Source organism: Cervus elaphus, chromosome 5 (genome assembly GCF_910594005.1).
Source record: "Cervus elaphus chromosome 5, mCerEla1.1, whole genome shotgun sequence".
Lineage (NCBI taxonomy): Eukaryota > Metazoa > Chordata > Mammalia > Artiodactyla > Cervidae > Cervus > Cervus elaphus.
In genome coordinates this window covers 27,861,993-27,885,054 of record NC_057819.1, presented here as the reverse complement: position 1 = coordinate 27,885,054, position 23,062 = coordinate 27,861,993, and the positions used below count along the sequence as shown (strand labels likewise).

Here is a 23,062-nt window from a genome sequence, read left to right as displayed (position 1 = left end):
CTCTTATACCCTGGCTCTCTCACCTATCACTACCTCCTGTCTCGTGTTTCTCATGTGCAGAGAGCACGGTACATGCTGCTTCCCAGCAGAGCTGCTCCTCCCTCCAGCTGCGTGATCACCAGATCCTTCCAGAAAGCATTCATTTCCCAGACCCCAGAGGAAACACTTCCCACTCTGTCTTTCCGTGTTGTTAGGGTGCAAGTGTGTTGGCCCCTGATTCTGCGTCAGTGGGAGCAGTTGTGGGTCGAGGTCTGCCAGGTGCTCTGGACGCACTCGGGAGTAGTAGCAAATTGCTATAATACACTTTGCCCCAAATCTCAGGGTTTGGACCAATTGTGAAGGTGCTGATGGTGCCCTGGTCAGCCTGTCTTCTCTTTGAATTTTGCTGTGGGTTTTATAGCCTCCCTTTTTTTGGGGGGGTCCAGATTAAATATTGTAATTTAACTTTTTAAAACATTGAAACTTTATTTCTTATGTGGAGGATATGAAGTACTTACTCCTCCAAAAACTCCTTTTTAAAAAAATCTGTAATCTACAAATATAAAATCTGTTTTTTAAAATTAATGTTTTTTTGGCAGTACCCTTTTGGGTCATTTTTATTTTCATAAGTTTTCTAACACAAAAATTAATTTTCAATCAGAAAAAGTTATCAAAATATATTGCTAAATGAGAACAATTATAAAACAGTAGCACAGAATGTGATTCAACATGCGCTGTTTAAAAGAGGACCATATAGATAAGCATTTGTTTGCGTACAGTGTAGGTGAAAATAAATCATTGCAAATCAATGCAATTTTGAAGCTATTGTGGATTTTTTGATGCATAAAAAAATTTAAAGAAGCCAGATTTATGTGTCCTGACATAAGTCAGAAATGGCATTTGGAAGACAAAAAAGGAAGATTCCAAGGGAATGGCAGTTTGAGAACCATAGCTGCTTTATTCAAATACCTTTGGCACCCAAGTTCAGTATTCCTTAATTAGGGTGTGTAATAAGTTTTTGCCCTCTTTTCCCAGTAGCATAGATGTGTCCCAGGAATGCTCAGGGGAGAGGAGAATGCAGGGTGGTCTTTATTCTTTTGTTACATTGAAATAAAATCCCAGCGAATGATGCTTTCCCTTGCTCTGGGCACCTTCCATTTTAGACCCTGAAGCTCACAATGTCTGGCCGCACCTGGCACCTTACAAGTCTTGTAGTGTTCACGTTGGCTCTGGAAGGGTTGTGCTTGAAGGTCTGGGTCAGACACAGCGGATGGCCGGTGCCTCTTCCTGGGAATGGCCAGGGTCAGCCTGATATGTCCAGGATAGTCAGACATTGAGAGGGCAGGGCCCAAGATGTGTCTCCCCATAGGTCAGTTCATTTGATGAGTAGATTCCTGGCTGTCCCTGCTGCCCCGATGAGGCCCCTCACCTGAGGGGCTCAGGGATGCACCTTCAGTGGAAACAGTTGTGCAGGTCTTGCAACAGACTGCACCGTCGTGGGGTGATGAGCACTGAGTCTGGGCTGCCGGCTAGCCCCTCTTAGGCACACAGAAGCCGGATGGCCCAAGGGTCACAGTGGCTGCCAGCAGCGAGGCCCTGCATGGAGGGGTCCTGGGGAACGGCCCTCCTGGGTGCCAGCACTGTGCAGAGACCCTGAGGCCACCAGAGTGAGGGGCTGGACTGGGCTGGGCTTGTGTTTGGAGTCTAGCAACCTGAAACTTTGTGTTGTTTTTCTTTGAAGGTTGGACAGATGAGCCAAGCAGGCCTTCTGGAGCACCTGAAGCTTGAGAACGTGTCCCTGTCCCACCAGCTGACTGAAACCCAGCAGAGGTCCATCAAGGAGAAGGAGCGCATTGCTGCCCAGCTCCAGGGCATTGAGGTGGGCCAAGCTGCTTCTGGGTCAATGTTGTCTTGGGGTTTGGGTATTTTTCCTTTACGTTGATCAAGAAAATAAAACAATACACACACATATATGTAAACATTAGTACTATATATGTATGTATGTCCGTATATCTTTTAAAATGTCCTTTTTGAACCATCTGCAGTGATCTAAGGTTTCGGGATTCTGTCCCTCATGTTCACTCTATGCCCATCCCGTCTCTTGTCTCTTGAGTTGTTAGTGGTAACCTGTGGCCCTTCTCTGAGCCGCCATCCAGGCCAGCCTAGTTCAGCCCTCAGCCTGCATTAACATTTCACCCTCCAGCAGCCACGAGGAGTAGTTAGGACCATGTTCAGACATCTCCATGGATTACTCCCAGGGAAGGAGATGCAGAGGCTTTGAACTGTGCTCTTTGTCAGCTCTGAGGCCCTGGACTTAATATCTTAACCTCTCTGGGTTTTGTTCTCTTTATATTAAATATGGATAATAATACCTGCTTAATAGGCTTGTTGGAAAAGTAAAGAAGAGCAAGGGTCTACGGCATCTCGGCAGTGTATTCAGGGCAGTTTTATGCCGAGAACATCAGTGGTCTTTTAGGAGCATGTGGAAGGTTGGCATCCTGTGACAAGGGTGGTCCCTGTCTCCCCACGTGCTCCTTTGTCCTCACAGATGATGTGGATATTAAAAGACAGTCATGTATTGTCAAACATATGTTTCAAAGGCTCAATGTCAAAGAACTGAGAAGATTTTAAGTTATAAGCTCATGTTTTTTTCCCTAAGAAAACACCCAGGTGTGCAGTCTTACCTACATAGTCGTGATGACTGCCGTATTTGCCCCATTGGCCCTGATCTCTAGTTTTACGAAGTGGCATCAGGAAATAATCTTGTGGAAGAAAGTGTGCCATGTATCACACCCCAAAGTGGGGACGCGCTGTACAGCCTGTCTTCACACAAGTGGTCGTCATGACGGTTTTATTCATCACTTTATCCTAGTTCTTAAAACCGGGTGGACTGCTTGCTTCTCTCTTCAGCCGGGTCAGGGCAAGTGTCAGCAGGGGAATTGTAGGTAGAGGAGTAAACAGCTAGCCTGTCTCATGGGCAGCAGGAGGGCACCAGCTTTCTGCCCTCTTGTCATCTTTGGGCTCTCTGTCTGTGGGTCATGGACAGGTTGGTGATGGAGACCAGGGCTTCTCTCCAGGATGATTGGTTTGTCTGCTGAATCTGTAGCCATCAGGTTATCTCACTTTTTAAAAAACACCTCTTTATTTTGACTATGCTGGGTTTTCCTTGGTACACGTAGGCTTTCTCTAACTGTGGGAAGTGGGGGCTGCTCTTTGTTGCAGTGCACTAGCTTCTCATTGCCGTGGCTTCTCTTGTGAGGCATGGGCCCTGGGGTGCACTGGCTTCAGTAGTTGCAGTTCCTGGGCTTCAGAGCACAGTAGTTGTGGCACACGGGCTCAGCTGCTCTGAGGCATATGGAATCTTCCAGGCCCCAAAATCAAACCTATGTCCCCTACATTCGCAGGCGGATTCTTTACCTCTGGACCACCAGGGAAGTCCAAGTCCTTCTTTTTAAGAAATGCTCTTTCTTCCGGGCCCAGGCTGACATGTTGGACCAGGAAGCTGCCTTTGTGCAGATTCAAGAGGCGAAGACGATGGTGGAGGAGGACCTGCAGAGGAGGCTGGAGGAGTTTGAAGATGAGAAGGAGCGGCTGCAAAAGATGGTGGCCTCGGCGGCGGTGCTGGAGCAGCAACTGGAGCAGGCAAGCACCCGCTGGGGCTCTCGTCACTGCCCCGGTGCCACGGCAGTCCTCACGGTGCTCATTTGTGCTGGTCTGTCCATCTTCTACTCATGTTCTGTGCCACAGCTTTACACAGAAGGCTGTCTCCAGAGCATCCATCCAGATTGTTTAAAACCTGAGCACAGAAAAAGTAAACTCTTGGAGCACACAGTGTTTTTGTGTGCTCAAGAGCAGTCACATTGACTTTGGTTCCTTTTCAGGTGAAGTTGACTTTGCATCAACGAGACCAGCAGCTGGAGGCTTTGCAGCAGGAGCACCTGGACCTGTTGAAGCAGTTCACCTCAACGCAGGAGACTCTGCAGACCAGGGAGCAGTCCCTCGGGGACCTGCAGGTGCGCTACGATGAGCTGCAGGCCAGGCTGGACGAGCTGCAGGGGGAGGCTGCCTCCAGAGAAGACGCCATCCAGGCCCTGCAGAACGAGAAGATCGTCTTGGAGGTGGCTCTGCAGGCAGCCCAGAGCAGCAGGGAGGAATTCGATAGAGGGGCGAAGCGCCTGGAAGAGGGAGCCCAGGACACCTCGGACACTTTAGAGCAGTTGAGACAAGAATTAGCCATCAAGTCCAGCCAGGTAATGCAGTTTGTTGTCAGTTTGTTATGAATGGAAATCATGCATACGAGAAGTAATGCTCATTGTCTGGCCATTCGTTTTATTTCTTTGGTCCTGTTTTGGAACACCTTGCTTTGTAAACATGGAGGAACACTTGCAGGGCAGGGCCCAGGGCTCAGTGGGGAAAGGGTCCATAGCCTCTAGTGTGGTGCTTCCAGTCCTGGGTCAGCGGCTGGGTATGGAGATGGCTGAGAACTAGAAAACTGAGTTGTTTGAGGCTTTGAAAGTAATCTGCCAAGAAATGCTGGTTTCAGTCTACGTACAATGAGGAGCTCAGACTTGGGAAAAGCCACATAGAACTTCGATTTTTTTTCCTTCCTGGCTGCTTGACTTTAGTGTGACCTCCCGGACACATCGACAGAGTGGGTGAGGGTGGGGAGATGGCCTGATGGTCCCACACCTGGGAGCTGCCGTGCTGTGATGCAAGCAACCAGTAAACGAATGCCAAACAAGAAAGCTGTAGGGTGTGGAGGAAGCAGAATTAGTGTCGGGAACAATGTTGTCTTCAAATCCTGTTTCATGAGCATCAAAAGGAAGTCAGTGACATGTTTTCTCTCCAGGGAGTAGGTGCACTTTTTCTGAAGACACTGATTGACTGTTACCTTCTAGGACAGGATGCTTGGAGGCAAGTTGTTGATGCCTCTGTGCACATGTGTCCCCCTGAGACACAGGGCCCTCCTGGAGCCATCAGTGTAACATCTGCACTCATGTCCCTCATAGGTGGAGCACCTGCAGCAGGAAGCTGGCGCTCTGAAAAAGCAGACACAGAAAATAAAGGAACAGTTTCTTCAACAAAAGGTAAGAACGCGTGGTTAGTTTTCTTGCCATGAAACAAGTGCGTGAAGAAAATCCTATATATTTAATCTTTTCACTGGAAAGAAATCACTCAAGAGGAATGTAACATCTTGGCTCCAGGTTTTTTAAGGCACTTCACTGATTCTAAAACATGCATCTCACCCCTCCCATTTTTATATCTCTGAAGTCAGGTGCATTTTCACTGTGGGCTTGGCATCTGTATCTCACGGATCGTGTTCAGGGTGGGCTTGGCATCTGTATCTCACGGATCGTGTACCCTACCATCACGTAGCATGAGCACATGTTGCTTCCAAAGAGCCCCAAGCGTCCTGTTCAACGTGTCTTTGATAACAGTCACACCACAGTCTAGCATTGAAATAAGGTGTTACACGTTAGTGAAGCCAGTTCTGCTCTGGAGGAGTGAACACAGAGTGTCACCAAGGGTCTGAGGAAGGGCGACTGAGAATGTTATAAGTGGTGGGGGATTTTATCACTGAGATGCAAGCGGGGTGCCTTAAGTCAGGCAGGGCAAGTAGAGGGAGAAGGAATGGCCATATTCCCCCAAGAAGGTGATATGGTCAGGACCCCCAGCGGCTGGCGTAGTTGCTATGTTACTCACCCAGACCTGTTGAGGAGTGTAAAATTGTGACGTCTCAGTGGGTGGTATCTTGCACTTGGTGAAATACATTATCTTTAGCTCCCCAAAAGTGTTGTAGATGTAAGCGGTGAGTGTTTTTGTTTACGCCATTCCACCCCTTGGAAGTGCCACCCCCCTGGCTGCAGCTTCTGTCTCGTTGGGCAGGTGATGGTGGAGGCCTACCGCCGCGATGCCACCTCCAAAGACCAGCTCATCAGTGAGCTGAAGGCCACGAAGAAGAGGCTTGACTCGGAGGTGAAGGAGTTGCGGCAGGAGCTGGTGAAACTTCAAGGGGAGAAGAAGTCCGTGGAGGTGGAGCACTCACGCCTGCAGAAGGAGATGTCGCAGGTCCGGCAGCAGGTGGTGGATCTCGAAGGGCATCTGCAGTCCGCACAGAGGGAGCGTGATGAGATGGAGACGCAGTTACAGGTTTGGGGCGTCTTTGATGTGTGAGGGTTCAGCCGAACGTGCCTGGGGCTGTATGGTGGGTGGGCAGGGACACATGAACAGATTTTTAGAAAAGTAGCCTGGAAAAGGTTCTCCTGGAGCTCAGATGGTGGGGGGTTGGGAGGGGTGGTCCAGGCAGAGATACAGCTGTGAGGGAGCTACTGAGACAGGCCTGGAACCAGCGTCTGAGAGCTGGAGAGTCAGCAGAAAGCCAGGGAGCTGCTGGGTGTGGGATGGCAGAGAGTTCTGTGCGGGTGGCAGGGTGCGTGAGGAATACGCTGGTTTGTGCTCTGGGTTTTAAGTGTGGTGCAGCCGGATTTGCTGTGCGTGCCCGAAGGCCCCTGTGGTCGAGGGGAGGCAAGCGTGGAGGCGGGAGCCCGTGAGAGATGGTGGTGGCAGTGTCAGAGAGGGTCTCTGGAACGGGACAGGGAGAGGGCGACTTCAGGCCAGATTCCTGCAGCTGAGGAGCATGTCAAGTGTGAGAAACTGAGGCAGACAGTAGACCTGGGGAGAGCAGTGGGGAGTCAGACCAAGGGCTTGGTCTTACATGTGATGTGTCAGAAATCCCACAAGCAGGCCAGGCAGGGTCTAGGGGGGCAGGTGGGCCGGAGGCCACAGCTGAGAGCTGTGAGGGTGCTGGCAGGACAAGAGAGCTGGGAACTATGGGAGCGCGGGGCTCACTGAGGGGCTCGGTCTGTGAGGGACGAGCTGGGCCTGGGGGCTGGTGCTCACTGCACAGGAGGAGACAGGGCAGTGGGTGAGGCCAGGAGTGGGCACAAGTCCACGAGAGTGCTGGGAGAAACCAGGGAGGGGCCTGGGGGCTCTGTCAGGGAGTCCAGTGCGGCCCCCAGGTGGGATCTGGAGGCCAGAGGTTTTCCCCCTGGCCAGTTCTTCTTACTTGTTTCCACCGCAGTCCTTGGCACAGGCAACTCAGGGTGCTCCTAACCTTTGTTAAAGTGGTCACTTACTTCAGGACCCTCTGTCCAAATCTTCCTTAAAACCCATGTCCTGTAAGGCAGCCCTGAGAGGGCGCCGTTTACCCTCGAGGAAGCCGGTCCCAACACTGGGGCTTCGGGTCGAGGGCCTAACGCTCCTCATTTTGTCTTTTCCTGTCTTTATTTGAAGTCTTTGCAGTTTGATAAAGAGCAGATGGTTGCTCTGACGGAGGCCAACGAGGTACTTAAGAAACAGATAGAAGAGCTGCAGCAAGAAGCCACGAAGTATGCGGGTGGGGTGTGTGCTGGGGGAGGCCGGGCGGGGTTATGAGCCATGCAGGGTACCCCAGCATTCTGTGTCCAGCCCTCACTGGTCTTCCCCGGGAGGCCTAGATGTCAGAGTCCAGATTTAAAGCTGCAAAAGTGATTCCGTCCAGACTTGACAGTTATACATGGATGTGCTAACATATCCTTTCACAAATACTCCTGTCTGTTTTTGTTTTTGTTACTTTTCTGTGTCAAGAATTGTTGCAGTGCCCTTCCTGCCCCAGCTCCCTGCCCAGGGTGGACGCTTGTGTTGGTCCCCCTCAGCCCACTCCAGGCCCTTCCACTCCCAAGGCGTGTCCCACAGCGCTCTGCTCTGGTCAGCCGCTGCTTTACTGTGAGCCTGAATGTTGAGTTTCTTGCTGCTGATCAGGAGGATCGCTGGAAGCCTTTCTTTTTGGTAGGAGAGGACTCTTTCTGCCTCCACCAAATCATTTAAACAGCTCCAAAAGGGGAGCAGGGCAGTTGAAATGTAGTGCTGGGCTCCTCAGGGGCACCCACCAGCCACGTCCTAGGGAGGCAGATCTGGACAGGGTGGAGCCGAGACAGTCTCCCTGCAGAGCCCTGGAGGAGGAGGAATGGGGCTTGGATGCACATGTGCTCGCGCTTGCTTGGTGTGGCATGTGAGTTCAGAGGTGAGCTGAGACCTCCTTCCATCTGCCCGCCCCAGGGCCATCACCGAGCAGAAGCAGAGGATGAAGCGCCTGGGTTCGGACCTGACCAGCGCACAGAAGGAGATGAAGACCAAGCATAAGGCCTACGAGAGCGCAGTGGGCATCCTCAGCCGCCGCCTGCAGGAGGCGCTCACAGCCAAGGAGGCGGCCGAGGCCGAGCTCAGCCAGCTGAGAGCCCAGGCGGCCGCCGGCGGCAGCGACCTCGCCTTGCATGTGAGTAACTCGTTTGCTTCGCCCACTTGCAGAGACTTGGTGTAGGGGCATGACGTTTATAGGCAACTCCCCTCCGAAACCCTCTTAAGAGGGTCTAGAAAAGCAGTGTGGGGCAAGCATGTGGGCAGTGTTTTTCTAAAATAGCTTGTGGTCGTGATATGACCAGGGACCCTGATGAAGCGAGTGGAGTGCCCCCTGCTCACTCCAGTCCTCCTCTGCCTCATTGTGGGGAAGAGGCTCTGTAAGTAGGTAAAGTTCTGTGAGCACACGAGTGTGGCATGCAAGGGTTCAGGGTGAGGGTTGGGGAGTCCAGAAAAGCTTTTGGGAAAGGTGACATCTGAACTCGTCTTCAGTGAAAGGGGGCATCTCAGCAGAGGGGTGCTCCTGTGCCAGCTGTGCTGTGCGCTGGGTCTGGGGGGCTGGGTGGGTGTCTGGCTCTAGGGGTAGTTTGGACTGGCTCTTACATGAGACAGAGCAGGCTGAGACCTGACCACTGCCCTGTCGGAAAGCCCCAGGTGGGGGCGGGGGCGGGCAGGGGTAGTAATGGTACCTGAGGTGCTGCGAGCTGAGTGGAGGTGGCAGGATGGTAACAGCAGGAGCTGATGGGGAGGCCTCGCGGAAGCCAGCCCCAGGGGGATGGGGGTGGGGGTGGTGCTGGAGACAAGCCCATGGGACAGATAGCATGTGCAGCATAGTGGATGGAAGTGGCTATGAAACGCTTGGGGTCAGAAGGAGCAGGGAATGTGCACATGGCAAGGGTCGAGGGCTGAGTCCTCTGGAACCTCTCTTCCTACTCCAGCATCCTGAGGGAGAGCCTTTAGGGTGGAGGACAGGGCAGCAGGGCAGGCGTGCCTGTTGTGTGTGTGTGTGTAGGACAGGGCAGCAGGACAGGCGTGCTTGTCGTGTGTGTGTGTGTGTGTGTGTCTTGTGTGTGGTGTGTTCACATGTGAAGGCTCTCGGGTTTCCCTTGGGTGCTGCACTGTCAGTCTGTCAGTCACAAGTGCCCTGGTTCCCCAGATCCCGGCAATGTGAGCCTACCACCTCCCTTCACACCCGCTCGTAGGTATGAAACTCTGCCTCAGCTAATTTGCATTTCATTTATTACCCACAGATTTGAGTCATTTCACTTAAGCTTAGTAATTGTATTTTTTTTTCTCATATTTTGTTTTTCTCGTCTCTCAATTTGAGAAATCCTGAGTTGGAGGACACTGTAGCATAGTGTGTTATTCTCTTGCCAAAATACATAAATTCAGTATTCCCTCTCACATGCTTACTTTATACAGTATCAGGAGGAGAACTTACTTGCAGTTTCTTTTTTGTTTTAAAGTATCTGTCTGTTTAATCTACTCACTTATTTGCCAAAGACAATAATTTATAGCTGTTACTTTTCTGTATTTTCAAAGCATTAACTGAAAAAGTTAGTTTATGAGTGATTACTCTGTGACACCTGGTACTTGATTGCGTCTCTTGAAGGAGAGGGAAGGCTATAGAGAGCCTGTTGCCTGTCTCATGTGGTTGGCAGGCTCACGCCGTTGGTGGGAAGCTGGGCTACATGGGGGGCTTTGGTGAAACCCTGACCAAACGCACCTTCCGTCCCGGCTATCAGGAGCGGGTCCAGGCGCTGGAGGCGGAGCTGCAGGCTGTCGGCCACAGCAAGATGATGCTGGAGAGGGAGCTGCAGGAGGTCATCTCGCTGACCGGCCAGGAGCTGGAGGAGCAGCGGGAGAAGGTGCTGGAGCTGGAGGATGAGGTAGGCCAAGCCCTGCTGTTGCACTGCCCAGGGACGAGCGCCGCCCCATGTGCAGGGTCGGGGCGCAGCCCAGCCTGAGTGCTTGGCCTCCACTCTGTGCTTCTGGGGGCTGTCCAACCGCTCCCCTGGGTCTGACCACCTGCACTGCTGGACACCCTGCATGCAGTTCAGTGAGGCCTGCTGTGCCTGCTCTCGCTGCAGTGTGGCAAATAAGAAACCCAGCCCGGAAGATCTCCATATAACCCTCAGACTCAGAGACGTTGTGGCTTCAGGTGATACCACACGCTGCAGCATGGTAATGTCCCCTGGGTTCTGCACAGAGTCCCAAGGTGACTGTCGGGAGCTGCAGGCTGCATGCACAGTTCATGGTCATCTCTGCCACACTCAGCTCCGGGCCCGCCTGGGCTCCAACCTAGATGTGCTTATCCAGAAGTCCACAGGAGAGGACTGGCTGTCGGCTGTGGGTCTAGGAGAGAAGCAGGCATGGCCATGGCAGCCTTGCCAGCTGTGGAGCGAGGGTCCGCTGCATCTGGTGCTCAGCTGTGTGTTGTTGCATTGTGGTATTAATCATTCTGTGCCTGGAGTGCAGTGGCTCCACAAACTGGCAACTTTGATTTGTTTCAGCTTCAAGAGTCCAGAGGCTTCAGGAGGAAGATAAAGCGCCTTGAGGAGTCAAATAAGAAGCTAGCTTTGGAACTGGAGCACGAGAGAGGGAAGCTCACAGGCCTTGGGCAGTCCAATGCGGCCTTGAGGGAGCACAACAGCATCTTAGAGACAGCATTAGCCAAGAGGGAAGCAGACCTAGTTCAGCTGAACCTTCAGGTATTGGAACTCATTTGCCAGAAGCAGGAGGAGACCTGCTGCAGGCCAGGCAGACTCTCAGGGCCTTGGCTGCATCGTCTGTGCTTCATCACAGACACCTGCAGAGTAGAGGCGTGGAGACGGAGGCCCAGAGGATCTGCTGGAGCCTCAGCCCCTCTGCCTGTCCTGAGGTAGGGGTGGAGCAGGGGAGCTGAGCTGTAAAGGAACTAGACTCAGTCCCTAAGGTTCCCTGGGGGTGGGCGACTCTGGGGGTGCAGAGGAGACCCTTTCCTAGCTCCAACCTGAGGGCCTCCTGTGATTCAGCACTGGGGTTCGAACTGTGGTGGATGTCACCCTACAGAGCCCACTGTCAGTTCCTCAGCTCTGCAGCCCCTCTGGGTTTTTTACCAGCCCAGCCCAGCCCCGCCCCTGCCTTGAATAATCCAGACTTTAAAGAGCTTCCAGTTTTTCCTGTGTGCTAGTACCCACCATCTGAGTTACCTGCCTCGCCATGAAGACAACTGCATTGATTTATATGCATCTTTTGGGCTCCTAACCCTATGTTTGAATATGATCGTATGATTGTGCTCATGTGATCTGAGATTTCAGTTTTGAGAACAGTGTTCTCCAGAAGTAGAAATCTCACTCCTTTCCTGGCTTGTACCTTTGTTGATAACATGTCATGATGTCTTGTTCCCATGTGATGCTTGATTCCCTCACGTGACCCTGATCAGAGTGGCCTGTGCTTTCTCCCAGGGCTCTTCAGGCTTTGGAAATTTGATGTCCTTCCTTCCTTAACCCTCTTGGAATGTGCTGTAGGTGCAGGCAGTTTTGCAGCGCAAGGAAGAAGAGGACCGCCAGATGAAGCAGCTTGTCCAGGCCTTGCAGGCCGCACTACAGAAGGAAAAGGTGATGGTGCACAGCCTCGAGGAGCAGGTGTGTGGCTTCCAGCTGGTATCAGACTGCAGCCTCCCAGCGCCTTTTGGAATGTAACTTGTAAATGTCTAAAAACTCAGCATTAGTACCCTTGACCCATCAGTTCCATTCCAGGAGCTTCTCTGTGAATACCTTGGCTAGTGGGTCCAAGGACTGGGTGTCGTCATAGGGTTGGTGACAGAGCCTGAAGGGAGTCTCCGTACTCATCAGTGGAAGAAAGGGCTTAGATCAAGGAGCAGTCGTGCGGGTCTAAGATGTGTGCACAGAGCTCCACAGCTGTGTCTTTGCTGGGAAAAATGCCCTGCATGTGGTGTGGAGCTGAAAAGCAAACTGAAGAACAGTATATGATGACCCCATTTGTGTTGAAGAAGCATCCAAGAACAGTGGTTCTGGAGATGTGTGCCATTCTCGACATCTCGAGCAGTTTTCCTGGCTGCCGCCTTCCACGCTCAGATGTTCACCACTGCATCAGTTGGCTCAACCCACAGATAGGCCTGCCTCAGCCACCCGACAAGCAGAGTGGACCTCAGGCTGTAGACTTAAAGCTTTACCATCATGATGTGTCATCTGTGGTTTCTGTGTAGCTCTTTCCTCATGAGAACATCAGCATCCTGGGACAGGGTCTGTGGCTTGTTGGCCGTCGTGTCCCCAGCGCCTTCTCAGAACAGATGGCAGAACACGTTTGTCGTGGGCACACTCCTGCGTGTGTAGGTGCATGTCACCTGGGCTTTGCCACTTTTACATTTCTCCATGATAATGTACTGGAGATAGAAGGAAATAGCTTTTTTTATTTCATGAGTGAGACAGTAAGACATTCTTTTATTTATTTTTTTATTATTTTATAAAATATTTTTTGGCTGCACTGCACAGCATGTGGGATCTAGTTCCCCAAGTAGGGATCTGAACCCATGCCGCCTGCATTGGAAGTACAGGGTCTTAACCACTGGATTGCCAAGGAAGTCCCCAGACATCCTTTTCAAGTAGTACTAGTTTTAAGATACGTTAAGAATATTGTAATGTGATCAATTATGAGCTGCTTCTTCACCCACATGTGCCTCGTTTGCCATATTTAATCCTTGCTTGCAGTTGCTGCACATCTGGTGGTTCTAAACTGAATCAGCAACACTCCCTGCTTTTCTGTCCCTCACCTTCCTGTCTTTTGATCTGTACTCAGGTATCACTTGATAGTTTTATTCTCACCTTAAAGAAGTTGTAACTAGGCAATTTTTAACTGGAAGTGCTGGGGGGATGATGTATATTTGACTTTGATTTCTTTTTTTAAGGGCAGTAGTTGTACATGATGCCTATTTATTTTTCCAAGTACATTTGGTCTGATAGTCCTCATTGTAAAAATAGTACATACTAGCAAAAATTTTTAGTGTGTGTGGAGATTAAAGTATCTTGAATCTCTACCTAGTGACAACCACTGCTAATACCCTCTATTGGAGTTTTTTCCAGGTATATATGAGTTCTTTCTATATTCATTTGTCATATACTATAAATATTTTTATTAAACTTCTTTTACATGAAGTACTTGCTAGTGTAGTTAGACAAGAAAACTAAAATATTGGAAAGGCAAATGAAAAATGTTGTTATATTCTGAGAATTTGCTTATCTTCTCAGAAACCTTGAGATAAAATGTTGGTAACCATGAAAAAGCTAGTTACATCCTAAAAGGAAAATGAGCAGTAGCATTATTACACTTAGACGGTCTGATGGAAAGGTAGATTCTTCCTCAGTACATGAATTATGAACAAAAGTAACAAGAAATAAGCAGATACACTTGAGAAAGACTATAAGAACCACTGAGGCCAAGAAAGTTGAACTTAACTGTTTGCTCAGCAGGTGCTGCTGCCATGTTGCATGCTTTCAGGCCAAGTGTGTGTTCAGTACTTTCATCCTTGACAGGCACCTTGAAAAGCTGTGGAAAGAAGGCCTGCAAGAGCGGCTAGGAGGTGGGCGGTTGGGGCAGCTGCCTCCAAACGTGCTGCGAGGTTCTGCCTCTGTCCTTGACAGTGCTAATGTTTTTTGTTTTAGGTTGCTGCAGCCAAGGCAGAAGCGGGCCACAACCGCCGCCACTTTAAGGCTGCCACCCTAGAGCTGAGCGAGGTGAAGAAGGAGCTGCAGGCCAAGGAGCAGGAGGTGCAGAGGCTACAGGCAGAGGCCGACGGGCTCCAGTAAGTGGGAGTGGGTGCCGCCACCATCTCATCTCCAGTTAGCACCTTCAGTACACCAGGGTCCCCTACGTTTGAGCAAATTGCTGGGCAGATCTCTGGAGGTAGATCTAAGGAGGAGAAACACATCCAATTGCTATCTCAGAATGCCTGCAGCTTAACACTGAGACTTTAGCCCTGATGCTGTGTGCTCCCACTCTGTGCCTTGCTGGTCCTTCTGTGAGGACAGACAGCCCTGGGGGCTGTGCCCACCAGCGATGCTCACTGTGGGCTCCCACTGGGGGGCCTCGGCTCGAACATGTGTAAGCGCACATGTGTTGGGCAGTGCACATGCATTGAACTCTGCGACACTTTCCCTCCCGTTGTAATCTATGATTGGGCGCTCATGGAGAAGCCCTCCCAGGGGTTGTGAGCGTTAGTTGAGTGAGTTCATTCACAACTCCTTAAACAGTCCCCATCCAGGGGGTGCGACATGCGAGTTTTGTCCTTATGAATGTCACCTGGGACATCTAACAGTCAACTGAAAGCGTTTTTGAGTGGGAAGGTCGTTGGAAGAACTGTGTAATTTTATTCCTTCTTGTTTTTTGTGCTAGAATACAGGAGGGGAAGCACTCGCAGGAAATAGCAGAATTTCAGGCGGAGCTGGCAGAGGCCCGGACCCAGCTCCAGCTGCTGCAGAAACAGCTGGATGAGCAGCTGAGCAAAGAGCCCGTAGGAAACCAAGAGGTGACTCACTGGGCAGCTTTCCCTCCCCAGTTAACAGGGCTTACAGAGCAAGACTCTGCTTGACACATTCATTTCATTCCCTGTCTTCTTGGAAAGGGAATTTTTTTTTTCTAAGTGTATTAAATGATACGAAGAGATAGAGTTACAGCAATTTTATAATGCAAGAAAGCCATTTTAAAATTCTTTGGGTCATGTGATGATTTTCTGTCTCTAGATGGAAAATCTCAAATGGGAGGTGGATCAGAAAGAGAGAGAAATCCAGTCCTTGAAGCAGCAGCTGGACTTGACCGAACACCAGAGTAAACAGGAGTTGGATGGAATACAGCAGTCGTTGCAGGTACAGGTCGTGTCAGGGCCCCAGCAGCACTCCCCCAGCTCTTCCCAGTACCGTGCCAAGCACCCTGCTACATGCACAGCAAGAGTTTTTGATGGATTGAGTCCTCTCACCAGATCGTTCATGTTTCAGAAAGCAGCCCAGATCAGGCAGCTGAGGGACACCGAGCAGAGACCAGAGCCCCTGGGCTGAGCTGTGCAATTGTCCCAGGAACGAGATCTCATTGAGTCCAGTATATGAGAGTGCCATTCAGCAGTGTGTGATGAGCTTCTCTGAGAAGAAGCCTATGTACATATACTCTTGACTGCTCGAGGATGGGATCGGGGTAGTGGGGTGGGGGGTGACTCTGACTGAGATTCCTACATGTGGATGGACAGCTTGAGTAATCATCAGAACTGCCTTGTCTTCTGTCCCGGGAACAGTTAAGCTTATTCTAGTAGCTGACCTTGGAATTTAAACAAGGATTGGGTTCATTGTCAAATGTGGTTGTGGGAATGTTACTGGTTCCTTGACAGAAGCTCCAAAGTTTGCATGGGAAGGTTGAGGACAGAATTGTAACTGGATTCTCTTCAGTGTAGACTCCTAGAGAGGTGTGTTGGTGGGAGGGGAGTGTCACATGAAAGCTTAGGTGTACAAAGCCAGGCTAGTAGCCCCAGCCCCTTAGAATTGTGACATACAAACTAAGATTTGTGCAGGGTGCTTAAGATCTTTCAGTTTTTGAAAATCTATGACTCCACTTTCTTTAGAATATTAAATCTGAGCTGGAGATGGTGCGGGAAGACCTGTCCATGACCCAGAAAGATAAATTTATGCTTCAAGCTAAAGTGTCAGAACTGAAGAACAACATGAAGACACTGCTCCAGCAAAACCAGCAGCTCAAGCTGGACCTGCGGCGAGGAGCAGCTAAGACGGTATGAGGCCGCCCAGGCCATCAGCAGGCCGTTGTAGATGTGTTGGCTGATGGTCGGCAGGCATCCAGTCATAAAGTTACATTTAACCAGCGTTGGGCTGCTACCATGTGAGGTGATGATGGCATATTCTTTCTGGATCACCGGCCAAATCTTTTTAATTTAGTGCTTTTTCTAACAGAACGTTGGCCTCTTTCTATGAATTCAGATGCCATTTTATTGTAATATGCTTTACAAACCAAATGAGGGCATGGTTTGCTTGTGTTAACAAGAGTCCCGGGCCTTCTAGGTGAGCCCAGCTGGGACACACAGCTGCCAGAACAGGCTCGGGGGCCCAGGAACCCCTGAAACTGCTGTCATGAGCTCTTTCAAATTATCTGTTTACTCACAATTTATTTTTCTCCTCAACCTATGTAAATACTTAGCTGGTACAAAGAACTCACTCAGATTCAGAGGTTTATTTAGCATGGTTTGGTTATCTGTGGAAAAAGTTGGGAGTCCAAGGAAGGAGAGTCTTACAAGTTGGAAAATTGACTTAATTTCTCAGGGAAACTCAGAGTCAAGGCCTTGGTCTCTCTGGAAAGCCCCACCTGTGAGCTGTCATTAGGGGGCTTCCGGTCAGGTCCATGCCCCTGAAGAGGCAGGACTGTAGTATTTGTTACATGGTTAGGAAGAAGATTTTCTATTCAGCAGACATTTCCTGAACCCCCCGTGTGATGGCAGGGACCCTTGGGGAAGGGGTTGGGGGGTAAGCCTCCAAGTGGGAAACTAGCCATGTGCTTTGAAAAACAGAGAAAGGAGCCAAAAGGAGAAGCCAGCTCTTCCAGCCCTGTGACACCGGTGAAGATCCCTGACTGCCCTGTCCCGGCCTCGCTGCTGGAGGAGCTGCTGCGGCCCCCACCTGCCGTGAGCAAGGAACCCCTGAAGAACCTCAACAGCTGCCTCCAGCAGCTCAAGTACGACCCACACTGGGCTCCGCGGCTTACTCTTTACAGATAAACTGCTTAACTTGGAAGAATCTTTCCTGTTACAGCACCCCTTGTCCAGCAGAGGCTGAGCAGCTCTGGGGGTGGGGGGTGGGAGGGGAACATGGGGTCTCTAAGGTGGGAGCTGTCCTGAGCTAAATGACCCTCAGTGGCCAGGCAGCAGGAAGCCCGTGTCTGGAGAGTGTGGGCAGGTATTGTTTTTGACCCCGAAGAAGCCAGGAAGGACAGACTCAGCTCTCTCTTGCCCACATTCTCCCCGAGCAGCGGCCGGTGTGTGCAGAGCTGCCTGGCCTGTGGGCGGAGGAAAATGCCCAGAGTCCTTTTTGTTCTGTGACCCAATCAGTTTGCTGGTCCCAGTAGAGAGGTTCAATGAGTCCTGAGTGTGAGCACCTGCCGTCCAGTTGAGGCTCGTTAGGGCTGAGTCCCAGGTGATGGGCTGTCTCTAGGGGAGTAGCAGCGCCCTCCCTGGCTCTCCTTTGACCGCGTCCCTTCCTTTCCCTCCCCTGTCTCCCCAGGCAGGAGATGGACAGCCTGCAGCGCCAGATGGAGGCACACGCAGTCACTGTGCATGAGTCGCTGTCCTCATGGACTCAGGGGGACCCTGCCAGCCCCTCACTGCCGGGAGATCACGCCAACCCTAGAGGAGACACACAGCAGCATGGTCAGGGCAGGGCCCCGCGAGAAGGGCTTGGAACAGTGACCGCCGAGCATCCCCACCCCCAGTGTTTGTAACTACCCCGAGGAGTGTTCTCTCATCAATGTTATTTATTTGACTGTGTGCTCTATGTTTTTCTAAGAGGTGAAATTTAAGTTTTGCGTTTGCCTTTTCAAGGAGTAAAATAACAAAACAGGAGCCAAGGATTGAGAAATAATCATTTGCAGATCACAACCAGCTTTTCCCATGAAGTGACCAAATCTTAAAAACCTAATTTAGGTCTCAGTGAGACATTTTTGGATGTGTCTGAAGCGTATGTGTAGAAGGAGGTATCTAGGCACGGCCATAGACGCTGCTCTCGGACGGTCGCTGGTAGAGACGTCGCACAGCTGAGTCCGATTTCTCACTTTCCTGCCTGATTCAGTAAGTTTTACTACCCTGCAGGAGTGAGGCTTCATTTGCACCTTTGGTTTTTATTTTATTTTATTTTGATTTCAAAAGCCATCTCTCCATAGGATATGTATATAAATACTGAAAATCATAATCTAAACTTTAAAAAGTATATCCTTATATTATTTAAGAATGATCCGAATTGTCTTTTTATTGATTGCCTTTTGAAAATCTGCTGTTAGGAAATAATGTACATGTAGGATTTAGGAATGTCAGAAAATTATATTTTAAGAAATGTATTTACCTCCCAAAGCCAAATATTCTTAGACAGAAGTTCTTTGTTATTTTAGTTTCACTTTATTTTGAGGGTCTTTCCTTGTCATGAGTGCACAACGCTCACCTGTTCGAGCCCTGGTCCTGCATGGCCTCGCTCACCCCAGCCAACCCCTGGGCAGGCCTGATGACCACCAGGATGCCACACAGACACCACGGTCAGCAGGTGCTGACCTGACGCGTGAGGTGTGGGGAGGGGCTTCAGGAGAAGAGAGGAGGGGAGGTGAGGAGAAGAAGGTAGGGCTGCCTGCAGGCTCCCAAAATGGAAGCAAGGCTTCCCCAGGCCTCCCACTTTGCCTTTGCGTGGAAGTGTCCATCAGTACCTGTGTGGTCATCAAGAGATTTGCCAGCCTCTGTGTGTGACAGCCTTCAGAAGGGCCTTCCCCTCTCATCTACAGAGCAGCAAGGTTTCTGAAAGGGGCAGGTCAGCAGAAGAGGGTCTCTGGAGCCTCCCATGTGGGACGTCTTATTGGAAACCAGACACCCCAAGTGTGTGAGGTCCCACCTAGAATGACTGAGACTCGAGGTTTGAAAATCTGTCACTAGTTTGCTAAGATGATGTCAAATAATGTTATTGTTCCAAGTTAAGAGAGAGAGAGTGGGTCTGTGTGCCCCCCATGCAGGGCGACTGGTCTGAAGATGAAGCCTGCGGTGTTACTGATCAGGCCAGACACGCTCGTGTGACCTCATCACCTGGGTCTCTTGTGGAGAAAACAGCGTGGTGTTTTTAAGCTGCTTGCATTCTCTCACAATATGCTGTTAGAAGGTTAACCAGTAAGGTTAAAATAGCACTAACCAGAAAGATGTTTAGCATTTTAAAAAGTTCTCCAGCAAGTATTGGAACTTCTAAAATACGTATATCATTTGTACAGGGTTATTCTTGGAAAGTATACTTGAAACTTCATTATAAATATATTCTACTTTTCCTTCTAAGTTGGAAATCATTTTTGAAAAAACTGATTTTGTACCATTGGAAAAGAAAAATGGTAATTTACGTTCTTATTTATTTTGGCTGCGTTATCCTTTAATTTTAGAGCCAAGAAGTCACTTAGCCTCACTTTGTAGCTGCTTTCTCACTCCTTGCTAAGGTTTTCTAGAATATCGTGCATCTTCTTCCTTAGGAAACGATGAGCGAATCTTGAGTGTGTCTGTCAAGAGAAAGCCAGTGTCTGTCTTTCACCCCTTTTCCTTTGTGGAATCACCCTGTTTCAGCAGCAGCACCCCCTTGGGGCTCCTGCCAACCTCCTGCACCAGCCCCATCTGTAGTTCTGTGCCAGCCTGGCCTGCCTCTGGCCCCAGCGCTCTGGATGCCCCCGCCCCCTGCCCTGTCCTGTGTGCCCCTTGTGCCGTCGTGTCTGGCCTGCAGTTCCCGAGCTGGGGCCCTTGTGTCCAGGCTTCCTTAACAGATCATCCTGAAGGAGGCAGTTGGACTGAAGTCACCTGCTCTTGGTTTGTTAAGGCTTTTTTTTCCTCTGAGGGACTTTACTGGCACTCCTGCCTCCCAGCATTTGAAGTATTCTTCTTCCGTGGGCAGAAGTGGGAATTAGGAATTTCCTCATGGAAAGCAACAGTCAACTCTGGAGTACTTGTAGAAACACATTCGTCGTCACGTTGCATTTGTGTATGTTGTTAATCTTGTACCTCGTGTCCTCACTAGAGGGCGTGTCAGCTTGGACACTTCATGATGTTATGACTTGATTTTCTTATGTTCCAAAAATAACTCATCGCAAGGCGGTTATCATTGATTTTTCCACGGTACCCATCACATAGATGCCACGGATTTACATGCCTTTGTTCTACTATTCGTGAGGTGTAACAGGCATTGTTTTTGGTAGGATGTGAAACTGGCTCATTCTCTGGCCTGGGGTCCAGGTACCAAGATGGGCCTTGAAGAAGACAGCCCGTGGAAGGCTGTGTTAGGAAGATTCTCATTAAATTCTTCCTCAGTTTAAAGACTTTTCTTGGTCTTAAGGATACTGCTAAAGCCATGGGCCTGCAGAGTCATCAGGACATATAATCCTATGAGTATTTTTTTAACAAAAATTAAATGTCATGTAAAGACTGCTAGTAGTGAAAGGGACCAGCGGATCTGAAAGAGAAACGTCCCGGAGCCTCCCCAAGGGCCCATGACGTGCATAGTGCGGGGACGTGTGAGACACTCTGAGCCTTACTCAAACAAGTCACTCACTCCCATGCCAGGCGATTCTCAGCATATGGTGGTCTCAGGTTATGATCAGATCCTTGAGGGTCATGGTTTAGAGGATCTAGAAAACTCGGTGGTGTTAAGTTATTCGTGTCTATTAAAAATTTCCTCATTAAAAGGGAGTCCTCAAGTTGGGGCTGTTCAGGGGAAAGGTGTCACCATGCACAACAAATTGTAACTTTAAAAAGCATGTTGATTTTTTTATAAATTTAAGTGTGCTTGGGAATTCCTTGAATTTTGTGCAATAAACTATTTTTTGTTAAAGATTTTTATATTTCATTGGGGGTGGCTTCATTTTCAGCTATACATTTTGTCATATCTGGGAGTAACTTTTACCTCATTTTATTAACCAGCTCTGTTCAAACACTTAAAAAAATTTTATTCTGCCAAAGCTTCAGATGGCTGTGAAATCTAGCTTCTTGTGACTGCTTTTGACCAAGCAGAAGAGCAGCACCTGGCCCATATCTCTTCCTTCTTTTTGTAGCTTCACTCATCTCCATGTGCTGTGATCATAGAGGTGGGAAGCGTTCACAGAGTAACACTCCTTCACAGGGGAGACACTTCTGAATAAACCACTCAAGGCTGCGGACGCGCCGCACACGTGCTTCCTGGCCTGGAGTGTTGTCCAGCCCCGGCCTCTGCTGACCATCCCTTGCCCACCGCAGTCTCAGCCTTGTGGGTCCCCAGTCTCACCCGTCTTTTTCATTCACACTTTGTTTTCAATCAATGAGAGTAAACCGGATGTAGATTCTTCACTTAAATGTTATCATTCTTCAGTTAAATGTTATCATATCAGCATGGTAAAAAAATGTACAGAAAATGAGAAGTTAATCAGTGATCACAGAATTTGATTTTGTGATGGGACAGATCAATGTTTTCTTGTGCCTCTGCCTCATTAGTGTCTATGAGCAATTCAGGGTCAGGCATTCTGTGTACCACCCAGACCTAAATGAAACTGCTCTGACTGCCTCCTTTTGTGACCTTAACTTCCTGAAACATTGCGATGCAAATTCTCATCTCTACAATAGTCATGAAGGGGGTGATCATAGGTATTAACTTTTTCCTTTTCCTGTAAAGCTGCTACACATTTGCAGGCCCTGAACAAATGAGTTGATGGATGTATTTTTAAGCTGTATCTCCTTCATCACATAGAGGTTCTCTGCTGTACCCTCCTAACAGTCGTACAGTGGGTGTTACAGGAGTGGTCCAAGTGAAGATTTATGGGCATCTGCTTCCTGTCTCCAGGGGGGCCTGAGTACCAGCAGAAACACGTGCTGAGTGCGGGATCGAGGATGTGGCGCTGAGTCCTCCAGGCTCCTCTGTCGTCATGCAGACTAGGTTGGGAGTAGAGAGAGGATTACTGGCCATGGTGCCCAGTGTCGTGGATAAGCATGGTAGCTGTTGGAAGAGTCTCCAAGCCTTCCCCTTAGATGAGGCAGAATTCTTAGTTATCAGCAGCGGCCCAAACCAGAAGCAACATTTATTGGAATTCTGCTTGCTTAATGCCTGTTTCACTTAAGGAAGAATGTTGCAGCTTCTGGTAAAAAAAAAAAAAAGTTATCTTTGGCAGTGCCTTTTTCCTGGAAACAAAGGAGGTGTTAAACTGTATTGCTGATCCTTTTGTCTGCCTGTTGTGGGGGGGCGGCGGCTGCACGCCTATGCCAGGCCTCTTCTCCCATCCCAGCCCGTCCGTGTGCTGAGTGGGCGCCTCCAGGAGCTCAGAGCAGCCTCTGCCCCAAGCAGCATGCTTCTGGGCCGGGTTGGAATTGGAAACGTGTGGATCACTGTGGCATCTGGAGGTGGAAGCACCTAGAAGTTCTCATCAAGTCAGCCTTCCTTCACCTGGTCTGGGAGTTGCTGGAGGAAGTGACCCACGGGGTTTTTACACATAATCTGCAGGTCAGAACATGATACAGGAACATTTCTGGGCTCGTGAGTTCTCACAGGACCTTCATTTTGTTTGTGAGCTTTCAGTGTGCATTTCTAAATACCTGATGGACATTTCAAAGTGATTTTCCTATACTTCAGCCTTGGTGTGTTGAAAGCCAAAGGGCTCGCCTTCATCCAGAAAATGGCCCCTTCCCTTGACTGACTGACTTACAGTGATAGTCCCCCTGACCTCCTAACCCTCAGGGTCTCATTGCTGGTCTGGCCCAGCCCACAGCTCCTTCACAGCCCAGGTCTCTGCTTCATGCCCCCTTCCTTCTCCGCATCAGCTTGGAACCTGGCTTAGCTATAGACCCAGCCCTGTGACGGTGTCCAGGCCTTCAGAGGCATCCTCCTCGCTCTGCTGCCCGGAACACATGCTTGCTGGTCCTGCAGGTGGCCTGCTACCCTGCAGGACTAAGTTCTATACACATGACCCTGATTGGCCTCTCTCACTTCTCGGTGGAGCTTTGTTTGACTGAACTCCATCCAGAGCCCTCACCAGTGCTGTTCTCTGCCTCCCTAGACACGCACACGGCAAGTTGGCAGGCTTAGCTCCCTGAGCCGGAGAGAGGGTGCACAGCATCGGCCGCCTGCTGCAAATCTTTCCCCAAGGTGACAGCCTCATCCTTGGGTGGTACTCCCAG

The 23,062-nt window shown here is 49.9% G+C and overlaps 1 protein-coding gene across 6 annotated transcripts in view; it reads left to right on the top strand.

Annotated features, from left to right (window-relative positions):
- Positions 1-20,753, top strand: part of GOLGA3 (golgin A3) — a 46,499-nt gene extending 25,746 nt beyond the window's left edge. For all 6 annotated transcript variants that reach the window (XM_043902201.1, XM_043902207.1, XM_043902202.1 and 3 more), the window contains exons 9-24: positions 1,721-1,858; positions 3,460-3,621; positions 3,861-4,229; positions 4,989-5,066; positions 5,866-6,129; positions 7,273-7,367; positions 8,077-8,293; positions 9,900-10,043; positions 10,668-10,865; positions 11,664-11,780; positions 13,818-13,957; positions 14,548-14,680; positions 14,895-15,017; positions 15,761-15,925; positions 16,715-16,878; positions 17,424-20,753. In XM_043902201.1, coding sequence (XP_043758136.1) covers positions 1,721-1,858; positions 3,460-3,621; positions 3,861-4,229; positions 4,989-5,066; positions 5,866-6,129; positions 7,273-7,367; positions 8,077-8,293; positions 9,900-10,043; positions 10,668-10,865; positions 11,664-11,780; positions 13,818-13,957; positions 14,548-14,680; positions 14,895-15,017; positions 15,761-15,925; positions 16,715-16,878; positions 17,424-17,640 — 2,724 coding nt within the window. In that variant the 3' untranslated portion in view covers positions 17,641-20,753. The remainder of the gene's footprint in view (positions 1-1,720; positions 1,859-3,459; positions 3,622-3,860; positions 4,230-4,988; positions 5,067-5,865; positions 6,130-7,272; positions 7,368-8,076; positions 8,294-9,899; positions 10,044-10,667; positions 10,866-11,663; positions 11,781-13,817; positions 13,958-14,547; positions 14,681-14,894; positions 15,018-15,760; positions 15,926-16,714; positions 16,879-17,423) is intronic.
- Positions 20,754-23,062: the final 2,309 nt, after the last annotated feature.